Consider the following 21,518-nt stretch of genomic DNA (forward strand, 5'->3'; position numbering starts at 1 on the left):
CTCACAGCGCTCCCCTCCCAATCGCATAGCGCTGCTTTGCGGCACTAAAAATAGGTTTTGCGATTAGGCCACACCCCTTCCCGGCTCTCTACGGCCCTGAATTCGGTACAAGATAAACATAAAACACCATTTTATTTCTTACCTCCTTTTATCTTTTTATGTACCCACCGGCTATAATACCAATGAATTACACCTATAACGACTCACTTGTGCTTTCTCCCTTACTGACTGTAACGGTTTGGGTTGAACGCTTTAATATTTATTCCTATTTACTGTAAATAACAGACGTCGGACACCTCTTGACCATTGGCAGCTCACCAGCCTATCCTTTGCGCGGGGAACTCTGTTCATAATAAAGAAATACATAACTCCAACAGCTATACTACAGCCACAAAAGAAAAAGCGAGTAGTAGATGAGCCTAAATGTATTTACACACTGAAAACCTTAGTGCCTAGAGGACTGACTATTGACTAGAACAGAGGCTCACAAACTCCGCCATTACAGTCCAGGTTTTAAGGATAGCCACGCTTGAGCACAGGTGACTTAATTAATACCTCCATCAATTTGATTTAACTATCTGGATTCAAGCAAGGATATCTCTAAAACCTATGCTGTAATGTTAATACAATAATGTAATATTAATACAATAATATGCAAGTAACAGTCTTATCCTGAGGGGAGTAACCCTATCCCCCATGAACCTGTGATTATATATAAGCTTAGGCCCCTTACAGAACATTATATAACAACAGCATCAAACTATGGTGCAGGCTACAATCCACCTGTCATCTATGTAATAATTGGCTAAGGTCTGTCCCATCACTGACATACGCAATGGGAGAGCGGAAGCTAAGGCAGAGGTTACCGACCCGAGTAGGAATGATATATAGTGGACAATAGATCGTATAGTGTGTACCCAGCTTAACACTCTCCACACACACTGAGGACCTCATTCAGAGACGCTCGCAAAATGCGAGCGCTCGCTCTGAATGAGGGCGGCCGCATCTCTAAAATGAGCCGGCCTCCTGGCCGCTCGCTAAGCTGTGGGTGGTCACCCACAGCTTTAGCGAGCGGCCAGGTTGATGGTCGCGATGGTCAAGACCATCGCGACCATTGGGGCTTGCGACTAGACCCTTGTGGTAGGGTCTCGTCTGCCGCAAGCCCCAGTGAGCTTTCGGCTCTATTAGAGGTGGAAGCTCACTACTGGTGGGGCTGACCCCAAACGGCAGGTGTTCCTTCGGGAACGCCTCCGTTTGGCAAGCCACCCCTCCGCCCCACCTACAAAATGGTGCGAAGTGTCAATCACCATCGACAGGCGCCCCTTTTGTAATTCTCTCGCTTCGGGGCTTGCGCACGCGCAGTGCGGCTGCTGCGCATGTGCAGGGCCTCTACATCGACCCGCTTGCGAGCCCATCGATTCCTCTACTCCTAGTCAGTGGCATAGTGCTGGCGCAAACCAGCTGCTCCCGCACCCTTAGAGGGAGGGAACCTCTGAACGCAGAGCTCACCCCAAACATAGGAGTAATAATTAGCACTGACCTTGCTTTATACGTAAGTACTGCACCCATGCCATGTCAGCAAATCGTGTCGCACAACATTACAGGATAAATAGGGCCCGTCACTGTGGAAAACAAGCACTTGGGGCTGTAGAGTCTTTAGGTTGGAGACATTTGCGAAAAACATGGTGAAGAATGATTAATCTGACCATGTCATCTTGCTCCATTGCCTGTGCTATTTACACTTCCAAAAAAACATTGCCAGGCACGGCTTTATACACTACAACCTGACGTTCTGCTGTGTGTGGGGCTCTCATCAGGACATGGTTTATTAACCTGCCAGCTCCAGCCACAAGTTGAATTTTTCAGTCAGTCGATTTGCAGTTGCTCGCTGTTGTCCTTAGCTGATGATGATTGTTATTTTAGGTGGTAGTTTAGGTAGCTGAGTGAATGCATTTATACTGCTATATTTCCATATTAGGCTCCTTGCAGTGTTGAGTAATCTGTTATATAATCCTGTACGGTGTCAGTCTAGCACAGGTATACAAGACAATGTACACACATCTCCCCCTGGTGGTGTCAGTGAACAAAAATGATGAATGACAGCTGGAGGGAGGCCCCACCTTCTCCCTCAACTGACAGTTCTCACTGGCTGCCTGCCTGCCAGGACTCAGCCTACCTCCCTCCCCCCCAACTCGCAAAAGGAATAAGGTCCTAGACTTGTATGTGTGTATATGTATGCAGCCCAGCAATGCAGGCACAGTGGGGCTAAACATGATCATGTATACCCTCCCCCCACCTCCCATCCCAGCACTGGTTCCAGCATCAATTCTCTTGCTGGTAGAGTAAGGGTGATTTAGGATTTCAGCTCTACAGCACTATTTTTGTAAATAGTTTTGATTGGATGGCAACACAACCAATCATTCAGTGCTCCTAACACAACAAAGTGCTGAGGTGTCAGAGTGTTACAGTTCTCCTCATCCTGGGGAACTGGCCACTGGTCCAGAGATGGTGGTGAGTACCGTGCGAATGGTGGGGGTCCTACATACTGAATACAGTTCTGTTAGTTGTGGAAAGGGTATTGCAGTATAAAGTGTGCTGGACATCCCATGTATAAATGATTAGTCACCCGTTGCTACTGCGTTAGGGGCTACTGCCTTCTCCCTAAACTGAACACGTACTACATACGACATAATCATGATGCAAATATATCCTTTATTTTGCACCATTCCGGCATTTATATATGTGCATGAAGACTGTCACAGACCCGGTTCCAAGATTCTCCAATCTCTAACCGCTGTCCATAACTTTGTCAAGATCTGCGCTCACTTGAGCCTGGTCAGTCTACCAAATTTACTCCCCAGTATCTCTCCCACTCACTATTAATTTCCAGTGTCTGCCACCATGGACTTTGTTTCTCCCTTCGCAATTACAATTAAGATATCATTACCCAAATAATAACCTGTAGTACAGATAATGTAGCGTGGATTAGCCAAACCCACAGGCAAAATGGATCCGATTAAGAATCACAGAGACCAATCTTATGAAATGACGTGAAAGATAATCACAAATGCTTAACGTATATACAAAAATAATTAATAAGAATGACACACAAAGATAGTCTTAGGCAAATAAGTTTCTAATAAACAAAAAGGAAAAAAATAACAGTCTCACTTACACAAATCTTTTTGCGGGAAGAAGCAAGAAGATGGAGCAGTTTCCAATGTCAGATTGGCTCCCAAGAATTGTACAAAATGTCAGAGTTTTACGTCATGGTATTTTATATTAGATGCCAATTAGGTTTTATGGTCTTTTATCCAGAGCATGCTGTCACTCAAATATGGAAGAATGACACTCCCCAGGCAACCTCATGTTGGTGAGGACAAGCCTGGAATGTTTGAGAACCTGTAATTTTACTATTATCTGTCTGTTGGATCATTTGCTGGCAGTCCTAATGGGCTAAATCTGCCAGCCTCCCTCTCACATGGCATCTTTTCAGACAAATAATTACCCCTGCATCTGGACATCAACATCAAGGGTCATTTGCAGGTCGCCATGCTGGTAATTAAAAGAAATACACTTAATAAACCTTAATCTCGTGATCAAGAACATAATCATGACAAAGACCATTGTGCCCCTGTAGCGTTTTGTTTCCTGAAGTTGTTTAAACATCTAACATTTGGAAAAACTCAAGCCATTTGCGGTCTCAACAGTGATTGTTCCACATAATCAAGCAGCGAGAAACCCTCACCTGCATCAATGCATGAATTGGGTCTCTGGTTTCCCTGGAAAGCATCAGGCAGATATGCTCGGCAATTTGGTTGCTCACTGACTGAACCATGGGATTACTTTATTTGCACATGTATATGCCTATTTCCTGTTTGGTGGTTGAACAGCCAGATCACTGCCTTCTCCTCCTGACTGGTAATAATAGTGTGCTTTAATAACACATGACATCAATGCAGCTGCCTCACAGCACTGTAAGGGGCTAGCTGCTCGCTGCTGGCATTTGTCATATGCAGACAAAGGCAGAGCCTGGGCTGGAATCAGTCAGTACCTCTCCCACACGCAGCCCTGACACTGACAGAGCTGATCATCTGGCTCACATATACACCTCATAGTCAAAGACCATGGTAACGGACCTTGCTTAGTCAGAATGCATCTGTGCCTATGGCAGAAGGGGAGATTTTGCCGCTGAGTGAGGTAAGCGCCTCATCTCAGGAGGTTATATATTAGGGCAAACAGTGGCAGAATTCATTTATCATACCATTACAGAACTTGTTACTTGGCTTTATCTATAGCTAGTTAGCTACCAAGGTATACTAGTACTTCCCAGTACCTCTACCTCACCTGCCAATCATCATGCCTCTGATACACTGGAAACGAGACTAGAGGTACTGCGAAGGGAGGAAGAGGCAAACCAGCTAACAAAATAATATATATTTTTTCATTATAATCTCCACAGAAGGAAATCAGTTTAAGACATCTTACCAAATACTGGTGTGCTCCTACCCAATATGCAGTTACCCTGGCATCCTACCTTTTTGCCATTTTATCCCCTGACTCTTATTATAAATCACCCAATTTTTTTTTGTTAAGTGAGTTTCTGCCAAACAAGAGCAGTAACGAGCTAGGTGCTGGGTGCACGGTGGCGTGAGCTAATGGACGCTGGAGGCGTCTGATATAAGCTGGGTACACACATGACAGATCAGTGGAAAGAGCCGAAATATTTTATTTTGACAGCCAAAATGATCCAGAGAATATTTGATTTCATGTAAACACACTATACAATTGGGATGCAGTCAGGAAGCCAACTGTCGAAATGCTGCCTGCCGGCTTCCCGACTGTCTAATCCCTGCAGGGGTCTAATGATAGGCATCGAAATCCCGATGCCTATCATTAACCCTATGTCGGGAGCCCGACGCCCGGCATACCGAACGAAGGTACAGTAAGCTGGGCGGCAGGCGCGGATAGCCGTGGGAGGGGGGGGGGGAGGGTTAGGTCTAGGCACCCCCCCTGGGAGGGTTAGGTTTAGGCTGTGGGGAAGGGGGGGTTAGGTTTAGGCACTTACAGGGGGGGTTAGGCACTTGGGGGGAGGTTAGAGTTAGACACCCCTAAGGGAGGGTTATGGGAGGGGTAGGGTAATACCTGTCGGGATCTTCTGTTGCCGGTCTTCCGGCGTTGGGATTTGACATGCGTCCGGCGGTATTTCATATCGATCCCATACTTCCTATGACAATGATACATTTCCCTAAAGATCGTTGAGGGGATGTTTTCTACATGCAGTTTTTTCGGGACCGACACAACTGATTGGCCGGATTATTGCACAGTGTGTAACTAGCATTAGAGGGGATGGGCGTTCATCTGTCAGGGGTCACTGTGAGCAGTTCGCGTGCAGCCAGTGCATGGCCAGACTGTAAGTACTACATGTAAGCATTATTTGCAGGGGAAAAACATAAGGAATTTTACACTTACTCTAAACAAATGTCCCTTATTAATTATCTCTCTGAAGAGAGTCCAGCAGATTTATAATAATGGATAATAATGCTTGGTCAGTAACTGGGTATCTCCGACACAAGTGCCGCAGTCAGCCGTTATAACAACGCTCCCCCTCCCTTCCCCCTTAGCACTCCTAGTTTTTGCCAGCTTTGATTTGTCCGCATTGCAAATGTAGCAACTTTTCCTTGGCTTCCCAAAATCAATATGCTTTTATGGGCTATTGCCGAAAGCGCCAATTAATGGCTTCTTTATGAACTTCAGCCACTGATACAAAAGCAGCATTAACTCTATCAATTAAAAGCGAGGAATTACTCACTATGCAAAGTACACACAGTAGCTAATAAAGATCTGAACAGTATAAAATCATATAAAGGACATTGTAAGTTGGAGTGTTAAGCTAGCTACACACTGTCAGATTTTTTTGATCAGGACGAGGAATGGGGCGATTTTTCGGCAAATTGAAAGCCCCATTATCTGTGCTACACAAATGCAATTCTTTTTTTTTTAGAAGCTACCGATTCTCCATCACACCACACCACACCACACCACACCGATTTTACATAAGTCCACCCACAAGGAGGATGACATAGTGACAGGAGAACATACTGCTGCATAGCCTTCACTCCCTTGGTCTACGTGACTCTGCCCTCTCCTGGCTGTCCTCTTACCTCTCTGACTGCTCCTTCTCTGTTTCCTCTCATGACGACTCCTCCCCACCACTGCCTCTTACAGTAGGTGTTCCCCAAGGTTCTCTTCTTGGACCTCTCATATTCTCTCTCTATACGTCCTCTCTAGGTAAACTCAGCCACTCTTTTGACCTCCATTAGCATCTCTATGCTGATAATACTCAGATCTACCTTTCCTCACCTGATCTTTCCCCCTCTCTCCTCACTCGTATCTCTAACTGTCTGTCTGCTATCTCTTCCTGGATGTCCCAGCGATTTCTCAAGCTTAATATGTCTAAGACTGAGCTGATCGTCTTCCCACCCTCCCACATAACATCATGTCCCACTATTTCTTTATCAATAGATGGCATAACTATCTCATCTAGTCCCAAAGTGCGTTGTCTTGGAGTCATCCTGGAGTCTTCCTTCTCCTTCAAACCACATATTCAGAAGCTCTCGCAGTCCTATCGTTTCCATCTCAAGATTATTTAAAAGATCAGACCCTTTCTCACCCAGGATGCCACCAAAACCCTCATACGCTCACTGGTCATCTCCAGATTGGACTACTGTAACCTCCTCCTATCTGGCCTCCTTAAATACCATCTATCTCCTCTCCAGTCTGTACTCAATGCTGTTGCTCGACTTATCTTCCTCTCCAAATGCTCTACATCTGCCTTCCCTCTCTTACAAGCTCTCCACTGGCTCCCCTTCCCTTTCAAAACCCAATTCAAGGTTCTCACACTCACTTACAAAGCCCTCACCAATTACTCTCCCATGTACATCTCTGATCTCCTCTCCATTCACTCTTCTGTCCGCCCTCTTCGTTCACTTAATACACGCCACCTTTCATGCCAATCGATTACTTCCTCCCACTCCCGCCTCCAAGATTTTGTCCGCGCTGCTCCCCACCTTTGGAACTCCCTCCCTCTCCCCATCAGACTCTGCACCTCTCTACAAATCTTTCAAACGAGCTCTTAAGACCCACTACTTCATTAAAGCCTTCCAGCTCTCATCCTAACTTGCTGCTACATCTTCCTTCCTCCCCGCCTACCCTATCTGTGTCACTCCTGTTCGTTTACCCCTCCCTTAAAGAACGTAAGCTCTTTCGAGCAGGGCCCTCTACCCTATTGTGCTTCTCCCTACTGTAATTTAATTAATCTCTTACTCCCCACTAGGGCAACCAACACTCGGCTGCTTATGTGGGCGTAAAGGTCGCTAATATAGCAATGTTTATTATACAAGTCCATGTCCTGCTTTGTAATGTAAGGCACTGGTTACATATTTGTTCATGTACTTTGTAAGGTGCTGCGGAACACTTGTGGCGCCATATAAATAAATGATAATAATAATAATAACATAAAAAACTTGGGCAGATTATTGACAATGCACACACACTGCTAAATATCGGGAGATTGAGGCCGAGATTTTCATTCTTCACCAACAGATCAGATAATGGATAATCCTTACACTGCAGTGCATGTTTTCTAACCGTTTCATCTGTGAAACTCTGAAACGATCGTGCATCTACACTATATAATAAATGAGGCCGATCAGCCGATTGTTCGAAATTCGGCCCAATAATTGTATAGTGTGTAGGTAGCTTTACAAGAGTGAATTTGATGAAACACAGAGAGATCCAGCTGCACGGTACAAAATGTGCAACTGGTTAAACCACAGGTTCTCAAAATCGGTCCTCAGGACCCCAAACAGTGCATGTTTTGCAGGTCTCCTCACATAATTACTAGTGATATAATTAGCTGCACCTGTAGATCTTTTAAAATGTGTCAGTGAGTAATGAATACACCTGTGCACCTGCTGGGTGACCTGCAAAAAGTGAACTGTGTGGGGTCCTGAGGACCGAGTTTGAGAACCACTGGGTTAAACTATGCTGCAATTCAAGGGGGCTACAAATGTATTTGTGTAGATTACATTACTGCTTATTTGCAAATAACAAGAGATATGGTAAGAACTTACCTTTGTTATCTCTGTTTCTACGAAGTCCATAGGGTCCACAGGGTGACCTTGGGGTATAGCTGGATCCTGGATCCTCGGGCACCACGGAGTTAAAGCTTTCAGCTGCTCCCAGGATGCACTTGGGTCCAACCTCCCCTATACCCCGCCCCCGAGCCACAGGCACCTCAGTTGGTAAGCAGCCCAGGCCGGAGGAGGAGACGAAACAGAGAGAAGGAAGACTGGAACACACAAGAACCATACTCACAGAAATGGGAGACGGAAAACCGGTGACCAGTCACAGAGCCCATATGAAGCCAGGTGCGTCAGGGCGGGTGCCCTGTGGACCCTATGGACTTCGTAGAAACAGAGATAACAAAGGTAAGTTCTTACCATATCTCGTTTTCTACTTCAGGGTCCATAGGGGTCCACAGGGTGACCTTGGGGATGTCCCAAAGCAGTCCAACTAAGGGCGGGGACGCTCCTGTGCTGATAGGAGAACCCGGCGCCCAAAGGATGCATCCTGAGAGGCAAAGGTGTCAAACGCATAGAACCTCAAAAAGGTCTGAATGGAAGACCAGGTGGCCGCCTTACAGAGCTGAACAGCAGAGGCGCCACGGCTAGCAGCCCAAGAAGGGCCCACAGACCGAGTGGAATGAGCCTTAACAGAGGCTGGAACAGGTAAACCCTCCTGCATATAAGCCTCAATAATAACAGAACGAAGCCAACGGGCTAGAGTCTGTTTGTTGGCAGGCCAACCCCTCTTGTGAAAACCAAAGAGGATAAACAAAGAATCCGACTTCCTCACAGAACTAGTCCGGTCCACATAAACCTGGAGAGCACGGACAACGTCTAAGGAAGCCTCCCCAGCCGAAAGATCAGGCGACTGAAAGGCTGGTACAACAATTTCCTGATTAATGTCGAACCTGGAAACCACCTTAGGCAGGAACTCAGGACGAGTGCGAAGCACCGCTCTGTCCTGATGAAAAATCAGAAAAGGGGGACGACAAGAAAGCGCCCCCAAATCTGAAACCCTCCTGGCAGAAGCAATTGCCAAGAGGAAAACAGTTTTAAAAGTTAGCCACTTGAGCTCCACTGACTCCAAGGGCTCAAAAGGCGGACCCTGTAAGGCCCGAAGAACCACCGCCAAATCCCACGGGGCCACAGGTGGCACAAAGGGAGGCTGGATTCTCAAAACTCCCTGGAAAAAGGTGTGTACGTCCGGCATAGCAGCGATCCTGCGCTGGAACCACACCGACAGAGCAGACACGTGCACCTTCAGCGAAGAAAGACGTAATCCTAAATCCAAACCCGACTGAAGGAAAGCCAGAATACGCGAAACCCGGAACACCTGGGGATCATAGTTTCTGGCCTCGCACCACTGAAAGAAAGTGTGCCACACTCTGTGATAGATCCTCGCGGAAGCAGGCTTGCGCGCCCTCAGCATGGTGGTAATAACGGAGCTAGAAAAGCCCCGAGACCTCAGGACGGCTGTCTCAAGAGCCACGCCGTCAAAGATAGTCGACCCAGATCCGGGTGAAGACAGGGCCCCTGAGACAACAGGTCCCGCCGTTGAGGTAGGAGGTACGGAGCATCGATGGACAGGCTCCGCAGATCGGAGTACCACGGCCTTCTGGGCCACGCTGGAGCCACCAGGATCAGTGTGATCCGTCCTGTTTGAACTTGCGCAGGACCCGAGGCAGCAGAGATATCGGAGGGAACAAGTAAGCCAGTTGAAACAGCCATTTCACCGACAGCACGTCTATCAGACTTGCGCCTGCGTCCCTTGTCCTTGACCCGTACACAGGCAGCTTGTGATTGTGACGGGACGCCATCAGGTCCAGCTCTGGCAGCCCCCACTTGTCCACGAGTAGTTGGAATACCTCTGGATGAAGCGACCATTCCCCGGGATGCACGTCGTAACGGCTGAGGAAGTCTGCCTCCCAATTGAGGACTCCTGGGATGAAAACTGCTGAGAGAGCTGGAAGATAGCGCTCCGCCCAAGCCAGGACGCGGGACACCTCCGACATCGCAGCTCGACTGCGAGTCCCTCCCTGGTGATTGATGTACGCCACCGTGGTGGCGTTGTCTGACTGCACCTGAACGGCCCTTCCGTGAAGAGCGGTGCCGGACAACTGCAGGGCTCTGTATACTGCCCGCAGTTCCAGGATGTTGATGGGAAGAAGCGCTTCCTCCGCCGACCAACGACCCTGAAGTGACAAGGAGCCTGTCACCGCCCCCCAACCCCGGAGACTGGCATCTGTCGTGAGCAGAACCCATTCCGGGATCCAAAAGGGGCGCCCCTCTAGGAGATGAGCCGTCTGCAGCCACCAGGCTAGGGACAGACGCACCTCCGAGGACAACACCAGCATCTGAGAGCGGATCCTGTGTGGGAATCCGTTCCATTCCGAAAGAATCAGCCCCTGCAGGGGCCTGGAATGGAACTGGGCAAACTCCACCATGTCGAATGCCGACACCATGGACCCCAAAACTCTCACCGACACTCTGCCACTGCTCAGACAACTGTGAATCCGCAGCTGTAAGGAGGAGACCTTCTCTGGAGTCAGAAAAATCCATTGCTGACGAGAGTCCAGCAGGGCCCCCAAATGAACCATCCGCTGTGATGGGATGAGGGAGGACTTCTTCCAGTTTATCAACCAGCCGTGCGTCTGTAGACAAGCGACCGTCAGGTGGAGATGCTGGATCAGTACCTCCGGGGAGCTTGCCAGCAAGAGGAGGTCGTCTATATACGGTAGCAACCGTATTCCCTGGCTCCGAAGATGAGCCGCCATGACCGCCATCACCTTGGTAAATACCCTTGGTGCCGGGGAGAGACCAAAGGGTAGAGCCCTGAATTGGTAGTGGTTGTGGAGAATAGCAAACCGCAGAAACCGTTGGTACGATGTTGCTATAGGCACATGGAGGTAGGCGTCCTGGATATCCAGGGAGACCATATAGTCCCCTGGTTCCATCGCCAGAATGATGGAACGCAAAGTTTCCATCCTGAATTTGGAAACCCTGAGAAACCTGTTCAGGGACTTTAAATTGAGGATGGGGCGATGAGAGCCATTGGGTTTCTGCACCAGAAACAGCGTAGAGTAATACCCCATCCCACGTTGAGACTGTGGCACGGGTATAATGACCCCCGCCGTCAGCAAGGCCTCTATGGCTTCCTGAACCTGCAAGGCCTTGGTTTTGTCCTGAGAAGGACTTGTGCAAAAAAACTGGCCAGGCAGCCTGTGCCGAAAAGACAGGGCGTACCCCTGGGAGACCACTTCTCGCACCCAGGCATCCGTGGTGGTATTGTGCCAGCACTGGGCGAATTGAAGAAGTCGGCCTCCCACTCTGGGGTCCCCCAGAGGGAGGCCCGTCCCATCACGCAGAAGGCTTATCTTCTTGCTTGGAAGAAGGGCGCCTAGCACTCCAGGCTTGCTTCTTTGGCTTTGAGGCGGTCTTGGGTGCGGACTGCCTCGGGAAGGACTGACCCTTTGCCTTGCCCTGAACCCGAAAGGAACGAAAGGCCGAGCTCCGGACCTTAGCATGTGTAGTAGCTGAAGGGAGGAAGGCTGACTTGGATTTTGCCAGGGTATCTACTATTTTGTCCAGGTCCGGACCAAATAGTAATTCTCCATTAAAAGGTAAGGCCTCCAAGCCTTTCTTTGAATCCGCGTCTGCTCTCCAAGACCGCAACCACAAGGATCTACGAGCAGACACTGCTGCCGCCGAAACCCTAGAGGTCAACAGGCTAGCATCCAAAGATGCTTCTCCAATGTAGGAGGTGGCATCTCTCATCTGTCCTAACAACGCCCTCTGGACGTCCGGAGCTTCATCCGTAAACGTGTCCTCCAAGGCGTTGGCCCACCCCTCAATGGCCTTGGCCACCCAGGAGATGGCCATGGACGGCCGGGCTACAGCCCCTGAGAGAGAATAAATAGACTTTAGACAAGTCTCCACCTTCATGTCCGTAGGATCCTTCAGCGAGGATATAGACGGCAATGGCAAAGTAGCACTCCTGATGAGGCGTGTTACATGGGAATCGACTGCAGGCGGAGTTTCCCATTTCTTACAATGCGCTTCCGGGAATGGATAATTGGACGCCAAGCATTTCTGTGGCAGGAAACGCTTACTGGGTGTCTGCCAGGCCACCGCCATGTGATCAGTCAACTGATCAGACAAGGGGAACGCTGCAGAAGTAACCTTAGCTTTTTTAAAACTAGGATACCTCGACTTGGGAGCGGGTGCCTCATCCTCAATCAGAAGAATGGCCCGCACCGCCTTAACCAGAGCCCGCACATTGATGGAAGACTTAGTGTCTACCTCCTGGACTGAGGCATCTGAGGCTGAGTCATCCTGCACCTCACCATCATCCGAGGACCCCTCAGAATCCGAAAGATGCGCAGCCTGCGCCATGACTGAGCGTTTAGACGCCCTGGAGGGCATGTCACTGCGCAACATCGACTGAAAAGCCGAAGATGCTGCCGCCAAATCTTGGACAGTGTGGGAAAGCGCATCCACCCAGGGTGGAGGAGCTGCCACAGGACCCTGAAACGGCACCACCGCCTGCTGCGCCACAGGGGTGGACTGAATATACATTGGCAACCCCGCATAGGGACCAACAGGCTGAGACCCCGGGGGAGTCTGCAATAATTGTGGGACACCCAGGGAATGGGGGATGGCAGGCAGAGGCAACGCCCTAGTAGGGGCGGCAGTCGGGACCAACAGACGGTCCGCGATGGACACCAGCACCTGGGAAAACATCGTCCATGGTGGCTCCTGCGACATGGGAGGTTTAGACATACCAGGGAGCGCCTGGCACCGTCCGCACAGGCCGTCCTGTGACAAATCTTCCCTATCCACTCCTGCAGAACAACGCCTGCAGGAGAACAATACCGGAGCCCCGGAGTGCTCAATCTCCTCCTCAGACATGACTTAGGAAGAAAACGTGCGCACTCACCAGTGTGCTGAACAACAGCCCACAATATGGTACTGTGTAGCACACAACTGTATGTGACGGACCTCACAAATACGTGATTTATATAGGCGAGGTCTGTAGAAACACCCTTCCCCCGCACACCTGTAGGGCTTGTAGGAGAAGGAAAGGGATAGGTATAAGCTGACAGTAAGTAGAAAAAAGACACAGACAGGCAGCACTAGCAAAAGTCACATACCATGCAGGAAGATATACTCACTGCACCTTTCCACTACAATCAACCTCCCAGATTCAGTGTCTGGGAGGGCTATAGTGCTGTGTACACTGTCCTTGTCGGGGGAGAGGTACACAGGGGGACCGGTCCGCGTGCTCCCTGAAGATCTGCGTTGCCAGTAAGAAAATGGCCGCTGGAGACCTCAGAGGAGGAGTGGCCGAGTAGCTGCAGCTCAGTGACGCCAGACTCCGTGCTGAAAGGCGCGCTGAGGGGAGGAGCCGCTAGACAGGGAAGGCTTCCTCCCCTGGCTAGCATATTTAACCCCCGGGTTGCCGGCATCCCGCTTGCCGCATAATTTACCCTGGTGGTCTAGTGGTCTGGCGGGGTATGCCTCCACTGGAGGGGGGGCCCGCCGCCACCGCTAGCGCCCCCGGTCTGTCCCCTAGACCGGGGGCATGGGACTGCATTTACAAGGAACCCGCGCACCGCCGCTAATCAGCGGTGCGCGGCTTACCTGATCTCCCCGGCGTCTCCGGCAGCAGTCCCGGGGGAAACCAGAGTCCGGCTAGTACAGACTCTGGCTTCCCCCGCCGCGATCCCCAGTTCAGTGCTGGCGTCGCAGCGCCAGCAGGGAGAAGGAGCGGCAGCGTGGGCGTCTGTACAGACAGCCCAGCGCTGCCGCTCTGGAGAAAAACTGAAGTAAAAAATAAATAAATTTAACTAAGTTAAAATAAAAAGCTTTAGGGGTCTGCTCCTGCAGCTCCCCCCCCCCAGGGTGACCCGACTCCGGCCGGGCACCATCTTAAACTGAGGTGCCTGTGGCTCGGGGGCGGGGTATAGGGGAGGTTGGACCCAAGTGCATCCTGGGAGCAGCTGAAAGCTTTAACTCCGTGGTGCCCGAGGATCCAGGATCCAGCTATACCCCAAGGTATACACAGTAATAAATATATAAAGTAACCCACATGTATTCAACAGAGAATAGTTAAAGAGACAATTACCTTAAATATTGTATGTCATTAATAGTGCCTGATACAGGGAAATGCATATTCTATGAACACATTCATCCATCTGTGCAAGTGATGTGTAAACTTAGGGGGGATTTCTGCTACCTCTTCATCTATTGTCTGTCCTGTGTATAAGACCTTCCCAGAACCCCCTTCCCTATTATATACCAACCCAGTGTTGTCACGCACAGTTCTAGCCATTAGGGCCACACTCACAGACGGTTGCACTGTAAGTAGATTGTCACAGCTCAGTTATATTGGCCACATGCACTGTGATATCATGCTAGTGGAACATTTTAGACAAGTGTTAGAACTGTTCTAGATCTACGTTTTCTGTAATGTAACATTAATATGCACCGGTCATCAAAAGCTAGTGGAAGTAGAAGAAATATTCTTGATAATTCAGCTTCAATAGGTGTAACAATATCTACAGTACCTTACCGACCCGGGGGGCCCCAGCGTGTTTCCTGTAGTTGGCATGGGAATAGGTACCCACGCCTTCATGCCTACATCTGTAGGCCTTCATGCCTACATCTGCATTCTTCCTATCTAAGGTACCTGTTCTCAACACTAAGATATGGTCTTAGGCCAGGGGTGGGGAACCTTTTTTCTGCTGAGGGCCATTTTGGTATATATAACATTATTCGCGGGCCCGGTGTAGGCCACGCACCCACCGTGTGACGTCGCACGGCAGCGGGCCACAATCTCCAATATTACAGCAATGCCAGGAGCATCCTGAGGATGCTCCAGGGAGCTGTAAGGGCAGCGGTGTGACCGTCTGAAGCGTCCTAAGGACACTCCAGGGGACACTAATGCATAGATTCTGGCTGCAGGGTGCTATTCTAGGCTCTAGCCAGATGAGGCTAGCAGAAACAAGCTCAGGGGGCCAGACCAAATGATTCTGCAGGCCTTATACGGCCCCCGGGCCTGAGGTTCCCCACCCCTGTCTTAGGCCAATCTGTTTTCCCAAAGCCTTGACATTGACTAGTTACCGCGGCCAATCTGTGCTCGTAATGCCGGCTATTTTATTCTCTACCTGTACCTGGCAGATACTTGTACTGTGTGTAAAGAGCGGTATTAGACTAAGTATGCAGTATGGGACATCCCTGCTAGTTCACTGAAAGACTACCGCCTCAGGAATATTGTTATATTGTTGTTTTTAATTAGCATTTTCTAATATTTTAATAAATGTGACATTAGACCACATCTCATCCACAAAGTACGTACACATACTTCTCTAATCGTTGAATTTGTCTAATATTTCTGACAGCTCAGAGCTGTATTCTATCTGCATGTTTTTGTTTTTTTTATCTAGTACTGTCTATCCTAACACCGCAGTGCATCAGAATTGTTGTATTACTTATTTCTGCACATATAGAGAATCACTTTGTATCATCTATGGGATTCTGCCTATATACATTATGTCCCTGACATACTGTACACAGGCTAAGAGCACTTCCACCATGTAGACGCCACCTAATGTCTTAATGGTGCCATCTAATATTGATGTTTCGGTTTTGCCTTGTGTCTATTTTTTATAATTTTACAAACTTTGCCAATATCAAATTCCATTTATTCTCTGACTTCTAGGAGTAAATTTACTAAAGATTGATTTTGTGTTTTATGATGATTTCCCGTTGGTTTTGCAAATCAGAGATTTACTAAAGTCAAAACTGTCCGCAAAATGACCAAAAACCTGACTTAGAACAAGTTAGTACCTCTGACCAACAATCGATATTTTTACATAGACGATTGTAGAACCCGGATATTATTAAAGGTCAGTTTTAAAACTGACGCAAAAATGACAACTAACCTGCCCAAGCTATAGAGCTGCCTGTGGGAGACGAGTTTGGAAGAAGCCCTGCACAGATCTCTATGATCTGTGAATGCCTCTTAGGGTTAAAAGCAATGCAAGTGTTAAAAATGAAAAATTGCATAGGGTCCCCCTCTAAATCCATAACCAGCTCCGTACCTGTCAGCCAGGTCTGGTACTGAAAAATCGGGGGGGGAATCAGCGTTGGGTCTCCCACGATTTTCCAATAGCCAACACCATGCTGAACCAGCCAGGGAGCATACGCTCTAGGAGGGAGACACACAGCATGGGGCTCCCCTGCCATAATATAAAACAAGTCCTCGGAAAGTAGGGACCCCAAAAATAAAATGGGGTTTCCCCTCCCGAAGATTAACCAGCCTTGGGTGGCAGTTGTGGTGTTAATGGTGTAAAAACAGATTGTAATCTACAGTAATACAGTACCCCCTAGATTCCACAAGTACCACCATCCACTGGGGATATGAAGCTGGACCCAGTGTAAGACATTCCTCAGTCAGCTCACCTCCAGGATCTTGGCCAGTTTCTTGCTATTTCTGAGCTCGGCAGAGGCCTTGAGGACACAATCACAGCTGGCCCGGAACTCTTCCGTCTTCTCCTGCAAGGTGCTTTTAAATAGGAGACTTCTCAGGCGCAACTTGTATTCTGGGACAGCCATCATCTGCGGACAATCCAGAAGAGCATTACATTGGCGAAATCTCGGCACAGGGCCAGCTTAAAACCACATCATGTATAGCTATCGTTAATAATATGCATTGGTGTCACTGTATACTTCCATCTAGTGTGATCACTTCCATATACGAGCACATAAACACATGGACAATCCATATACGATTCCCCACTATAGCCAGGTTAGAACACCAGTTTAAGTCATCCTGTGGTTCCCCAGCTGTAGTTGACCTGCTGGTCTACCTGCTCTGTTTCCTCCCCATTCATTGAAATAAACCCTCAGTGTATGCTGAGAACCCAATCTCTGCTGTACCTTCAATGCAAACTGGTCGGGCTCGCTCAGCTTGCTAGGGCTCCCCACATAGGCCTGGAAGTGTTTCCTCTCCTCCTCGCTGGGAGCGTAGAGCAGCAGCTGCTTAATGTGCGAGGGCTCCAGTCTCTCGTTCTCCATCGTCATCAGGATGTGGCTCAGCTCCTGGTGCGTGAGCTTTAAGTGCGCAATAAGGATAGCTGAAACAGAGGACAGCTGGTAACGCCTTCTATTATCCTCTATACAACCCCTGCACACAGACATTTGACCAGAGGCCATTTGCTATAAGGCCCAAGCTTTTCTATTGGGGCAGGATGCACATTGGTTCCCTGTGCACATAGCAATGTAATAACAACATTAGGTAAATCCAGTTTAATTTACATCGTGATTACACTGAATACCAGGGGCCTATAAGTTTTGCAGCCAGCTTCCCCCCCTTCTTTCTTGTTTTAGGCTTGCTGAATCCTCGTACCTGTATTATAGGCCTTTTTGTGAGACAGAATTTCAACAGCGCCCTTTTTCTTCATGGATTCCGGCAACACTGGGAGGACTGTAAGAGGAGAGAGCACAGGCTAGGCTGGGGATTAGATGTATCTATTGTCTCAATGCAGCCACTTATGGGCTGAACTAATATCCAAAAGCAGGCAGCCAATCAATTCACTGGGGCATAAAGCACAATGTGAATATAGCCTGTGTAGGCTTAGATGTCTGCATGCTATGTAGCCAATAGGTAGAATACCTGTTATATACAACATTGCTTTAGTGCGTGTGCAATACATAGGGCACAAAAAGCATAGGGGTCCATTTACTAAGCAGTGTTAGGAGACAGAGTGAAAAGTGATAAGAAAGTGATAAGGTGCCAGCCAATCAGCTCCCAACTGTCATCTCACGGGCTGTGTTTGAAAAATGACAGTTGGGAGCTGATTGGCTGGCACCTTATCACTTTTCACTCTGACTCCTAACACTGCTTAGTAACTAGACCCCATAGTATTCTATTTCTTCTTTATGTCTAGGGCTCCACAAGAGGTCTGCAGCACCAAACAAGTTGGACCCTTTGTAAATAAACTAAGTAATGTATGAGGTGTAAACTGGAAAACTAATAATAATCTTTCTGGATATTTCCAGGGAGAGGAGACTGGGGTTTATAACACCAAAGGGTCCGAATCGTCTTACGTGATGGTTTCTGGGTACCGAAATGCAGCTCTAAATCCAGGTACTTCACCATATCACTCAATTTTTCATAGTCTGAGTCCTCCCCCAGCTGTAGAATGAAAGGAAATAGTATTTACGTTCACAGAAGAACGAGCAGTAACAAGGATGGAGCCACCAAAGACCTCAGCAGGGGAACTGAATCCAAATAGTGCATGAATGGTCAGTGGGCAATTCTATATTACAAATTCCAGTGAAATAACAAAGGTGAGGACAGACGCTACTGCAATGTAGTAAGGGCAGAAATGGTGCATAATGGATCTAACTAAAGGAGTTATAACCCATATAAAACAATCAGATGACTTGCTATGGCCAATACTCTGCAAAGACAAATACATGCAACCTCGGTTACTCACCTGCCCCCATATCGTCCCTTCTGAATTCTCCACCTGTTCCCAGCGCAGCCTCTTCACACTCATGTGGCTGGATTCACTGCGGCGGTGCATGCTGCGGTGCGCCAAAGGCTCCAGAGGTGGTGCGGGAGGGACAGGGGGTATTGGCAGAGGAGGAGGAGCTGGAGGTAATGGGGGTATGCAGCTCCCCAGACTCCGAGAGAAGGGCAGGGGTGCTGCTTTACATGTCTCCTTCAAGATGAATGGCTCTCCTCTGGGATGCTGTGGAGGAGGTGGTGGTGGAGGGGGACTGTGAGGTGGTGGGGGGATGTGGTCGGACACTGAAGAATAGGTGAGAGAGCTCCCATCCTCGCTGCTGCCTGCTGACTCGCTGGTAGTGCTAGCTTCTGGTGGAGCACAGCTCAGCTGCTCATCCTGAAAACTCATCTGCGGAAGTGTGAAGAGAAAAAACAAAAGAGTGAATTGATTTTCCAATAGTCCAGTGACTACAATGTATTGGCCGTATCTTACTTGGTGCAAGGTGCACATGGTCCCCTGGGTCAAAAGGGGATCACACTGCTCACCCTGTACCCACTGAATTTACTTACCACCGGAACAATGGGGCCCGACAAAGGGCCTGAGTCAGAGAGAGTTTCCGATGTTTCTGCGTTTGAGCGATGTTTTGCTAGTGCGTATGCGCAAAAGTCCAGGAGTTTCTTATTGCACATGCGAACCCAAGTGTCCTATGCCTTTGTAATTGCATACGGAATCGCTAACACTTGAGAAGGGGATTGGGATCCCTGGGCATAGCAGGGTGGAGACTGGTAGGTGCCCTAAAGTGATCGGGAAAAGGAGCTGTATCATGGGCGTGTTAGGGGAGTGTCAAGGGAGCTATATCATGGGTGTGTTAGGGGAGTGTCAAGGGCGTGTCTGGGGAGCTATATCATGGGCGTGTTAGGGGAGTGTCAAGGGCATGTCTGGGAAAAAGGAGCTGTATCATGGGCGTGTTAGGGGAGTGTCAAGGGTGTGTCTGGGAAAAAGGAGCTCTATCATGGGTGTGTTAGGGGAGTGGCAAGGGCGTGTCTGGGAAAAAGGAGGGGTATCATGGGCGTGTCTTGGAAAAAGCAGCGGTATCAAGGCCGTGTTAGGAGAATGTCAAGGGCGTGTCTGGGAAAAAGGAGCTGTATCATGGGCGTGTTAGGAGAGTGTCAAGGGCGTGTCTGGGAAAAAGGAGCTCTATCATGGGCGTGTTAGGGGAGTGGCAAGGGCGTGTCTGGGAAAAAGGAGCGGTATCATGGGCGTGTCTTGGAAAAAGCAGCGGTATCAAGGCCGTGTTAGGAGAATGTCAAGGGCGTGTCTGGGAAAAAGGAGCTGTATCATGGGCGTGTTAGGGGAGGGTCAAGGGCGTGTCTGTGAAAAAGGAGCGGTATCATGGGCGTGTCAAGGGCTTGTCTCGGAAAAAGGAGCTGTTTCATGGGTGTGTAGGGGAGTGTCAAGGGGCGTGTCTGGGAAAAAGGAGCTGTATCATGGGCGTGTTAGGGGAGGGTCAAGGGTGTGTCTGTGAAAAAGGAGCTGTATCATGGGCGTGTCAAGGGCTTGTCTGTGAAAAAGGAGCTGTATCATGGGTGTATCAAAGGCTTGTCTGGGAAAAAGGAGCTGTATCATGGGTGTGTAGGGGAGTGTCAAGGGGCGTGTCTGGGAAAAAGTAGCTGTATCATGGGCGTGTAGGGGAGTGTCAAGGGGCGTGTCTGGGAAAAAGGAGCTGTATCAAGGGTTTGTCTGGGAAAAAGGAGCTGTATCATGGGCTTGTCTGGGAAAAAGGAGCTGTATCATGGGTGTGTCTGGGAAAAAGGAGCTGTATCATGGGCATGTTAGGGGAGTGTCAAGGGGCGTGTCTGGGAAAAAGGAGCTGTAGGGGAGTGTCAAGGGCTTGTCTGGGAAAAAGGAGCTGTATCATGGGCTTGTCTGGGAAAAAGGAGCTGTATCATGGGCGTGTCTGGGAAAAAGGAGCTGTATCATGGGCATGTTAGGGGAGTGTCTAGGGGCATGTCTGTGAAAAAGGAGCTGTATCATGAGCGTGTTAGGGGAGTGTCAAGTGCATGTCTGTGAAAAAGGAGCTGTATCATGGGTGTGTTAGGGGAGTGTCAAGGGCGTGTCTGGGATACAATGCTTCAGAGGCCATGTTTAGTTGGATCTGAGGGGAGTAGCTAGAGTAGACCCTAGACTACAACAAATGTTGATGGTGCGACCAAAGTTGCGTTGATGTTGGAGTGTTAAAAATCGCCACCGCAAATGCACAGACTGCGCAGCCTCATCGCTCACACACTCCATGGCACCGTGGAGCACAAAGGGAAGGCTGAGATTAGCATTTGTATATTCCCGCAACTGCTACAGTGGCTGCGAGCGCGGCTGCATTACGAACCATCTCTGAACCAGGCCCAGGGTTTGCCCTGGCTCACCCTCTGATAAAATGCCCCTGACTATGAGCAAGCAGTGGGGTATCTGACACTATCGGGATGTTACTCACAACACAGAGATGACACTCACCTCCAACTTTCAGTCACAGCCCTACAGTGCCAGAGCACTTTCATATACCCAGGGCTGCAGCCATGCTCTAAATACAGCCATTTTCAGATATAAACCTACCATCGGAACGTTGCACTTGTCATATTCTAAAATCTGAAATATAACGATACATCTCACTGAAAATTCACACAGTGGCCCGGAATCAGAGACGACACTAATGCAATTTTCACGCAGATCGAGCATTTGCCATTGCGCATGCGCCGCCAAGTATGTGCGCTGCGATCGCATTGCAATTACGCACGCTCAAAGGAATCCATCGCTAAGTTACTGACAGACTGCCAGCGTTTGGGGGTGGTATTGGGGAGTGGTCACAATTACGCAGGCG

General features: G+C 48.9%; 1 protein-coding gene across 5 annotated transcripts in view; it reads right to left on the reverse strand.

The window, feature by feature from the left end:
* GRID2IP (Grid2 interacting protein) overlaps positions 1 to 21,518 on the reverse strand; it is a 153,802-nt gene that overhangs the window by 17,061 nt on the left and 115,223 nt on the right. For all 5 annotated transcript variants that reach the window (XM_088470328.1, XM_088470327.1, XM_088470330.1 and 2 more), the window contains 5 exons: positions 18,632 to 19,054; positions 18,240 to 18,327; positions 17,539 to 17,616; positions 17,070 to 17,266; positions 16,593 to 16,748 (listed from right to left, as the gene is read on the reverse strand). In XM_088470328.1, the coding sequence (XP_088326454.1) occupies positions 16,593 to 16,748; positions 17,070 to 17,266; positions 17,539 to 17,616; positions 18,240 to 18,327; positions 18,632 to 19,054 (942 nt within the window). The remainder of the gene's footprint in view (positions 1 to 16,592; positions 16,749 to 17,069; positions 17,267 to 17,538; positions 17,617 to 18,239; positions 18,328 to 18,631; positions 19,055 to 21,518) is intronic.

Source organism: Taudactylus pleione, unplaced genomic scaffold (assembly GCF_031769625.1).
Source record: "Taudactylus pleione unplaced genomic scaffold, aTauple2 ptg000098l, whole genome shotgun sequence".
Taxonomy (NCBI): domain Eukaryota; kingdom Metazoa; phylum Chordata; class Amphibia; order Anura; family Myobatrachidae; genus Taudactylus; species Taudactylus pleione.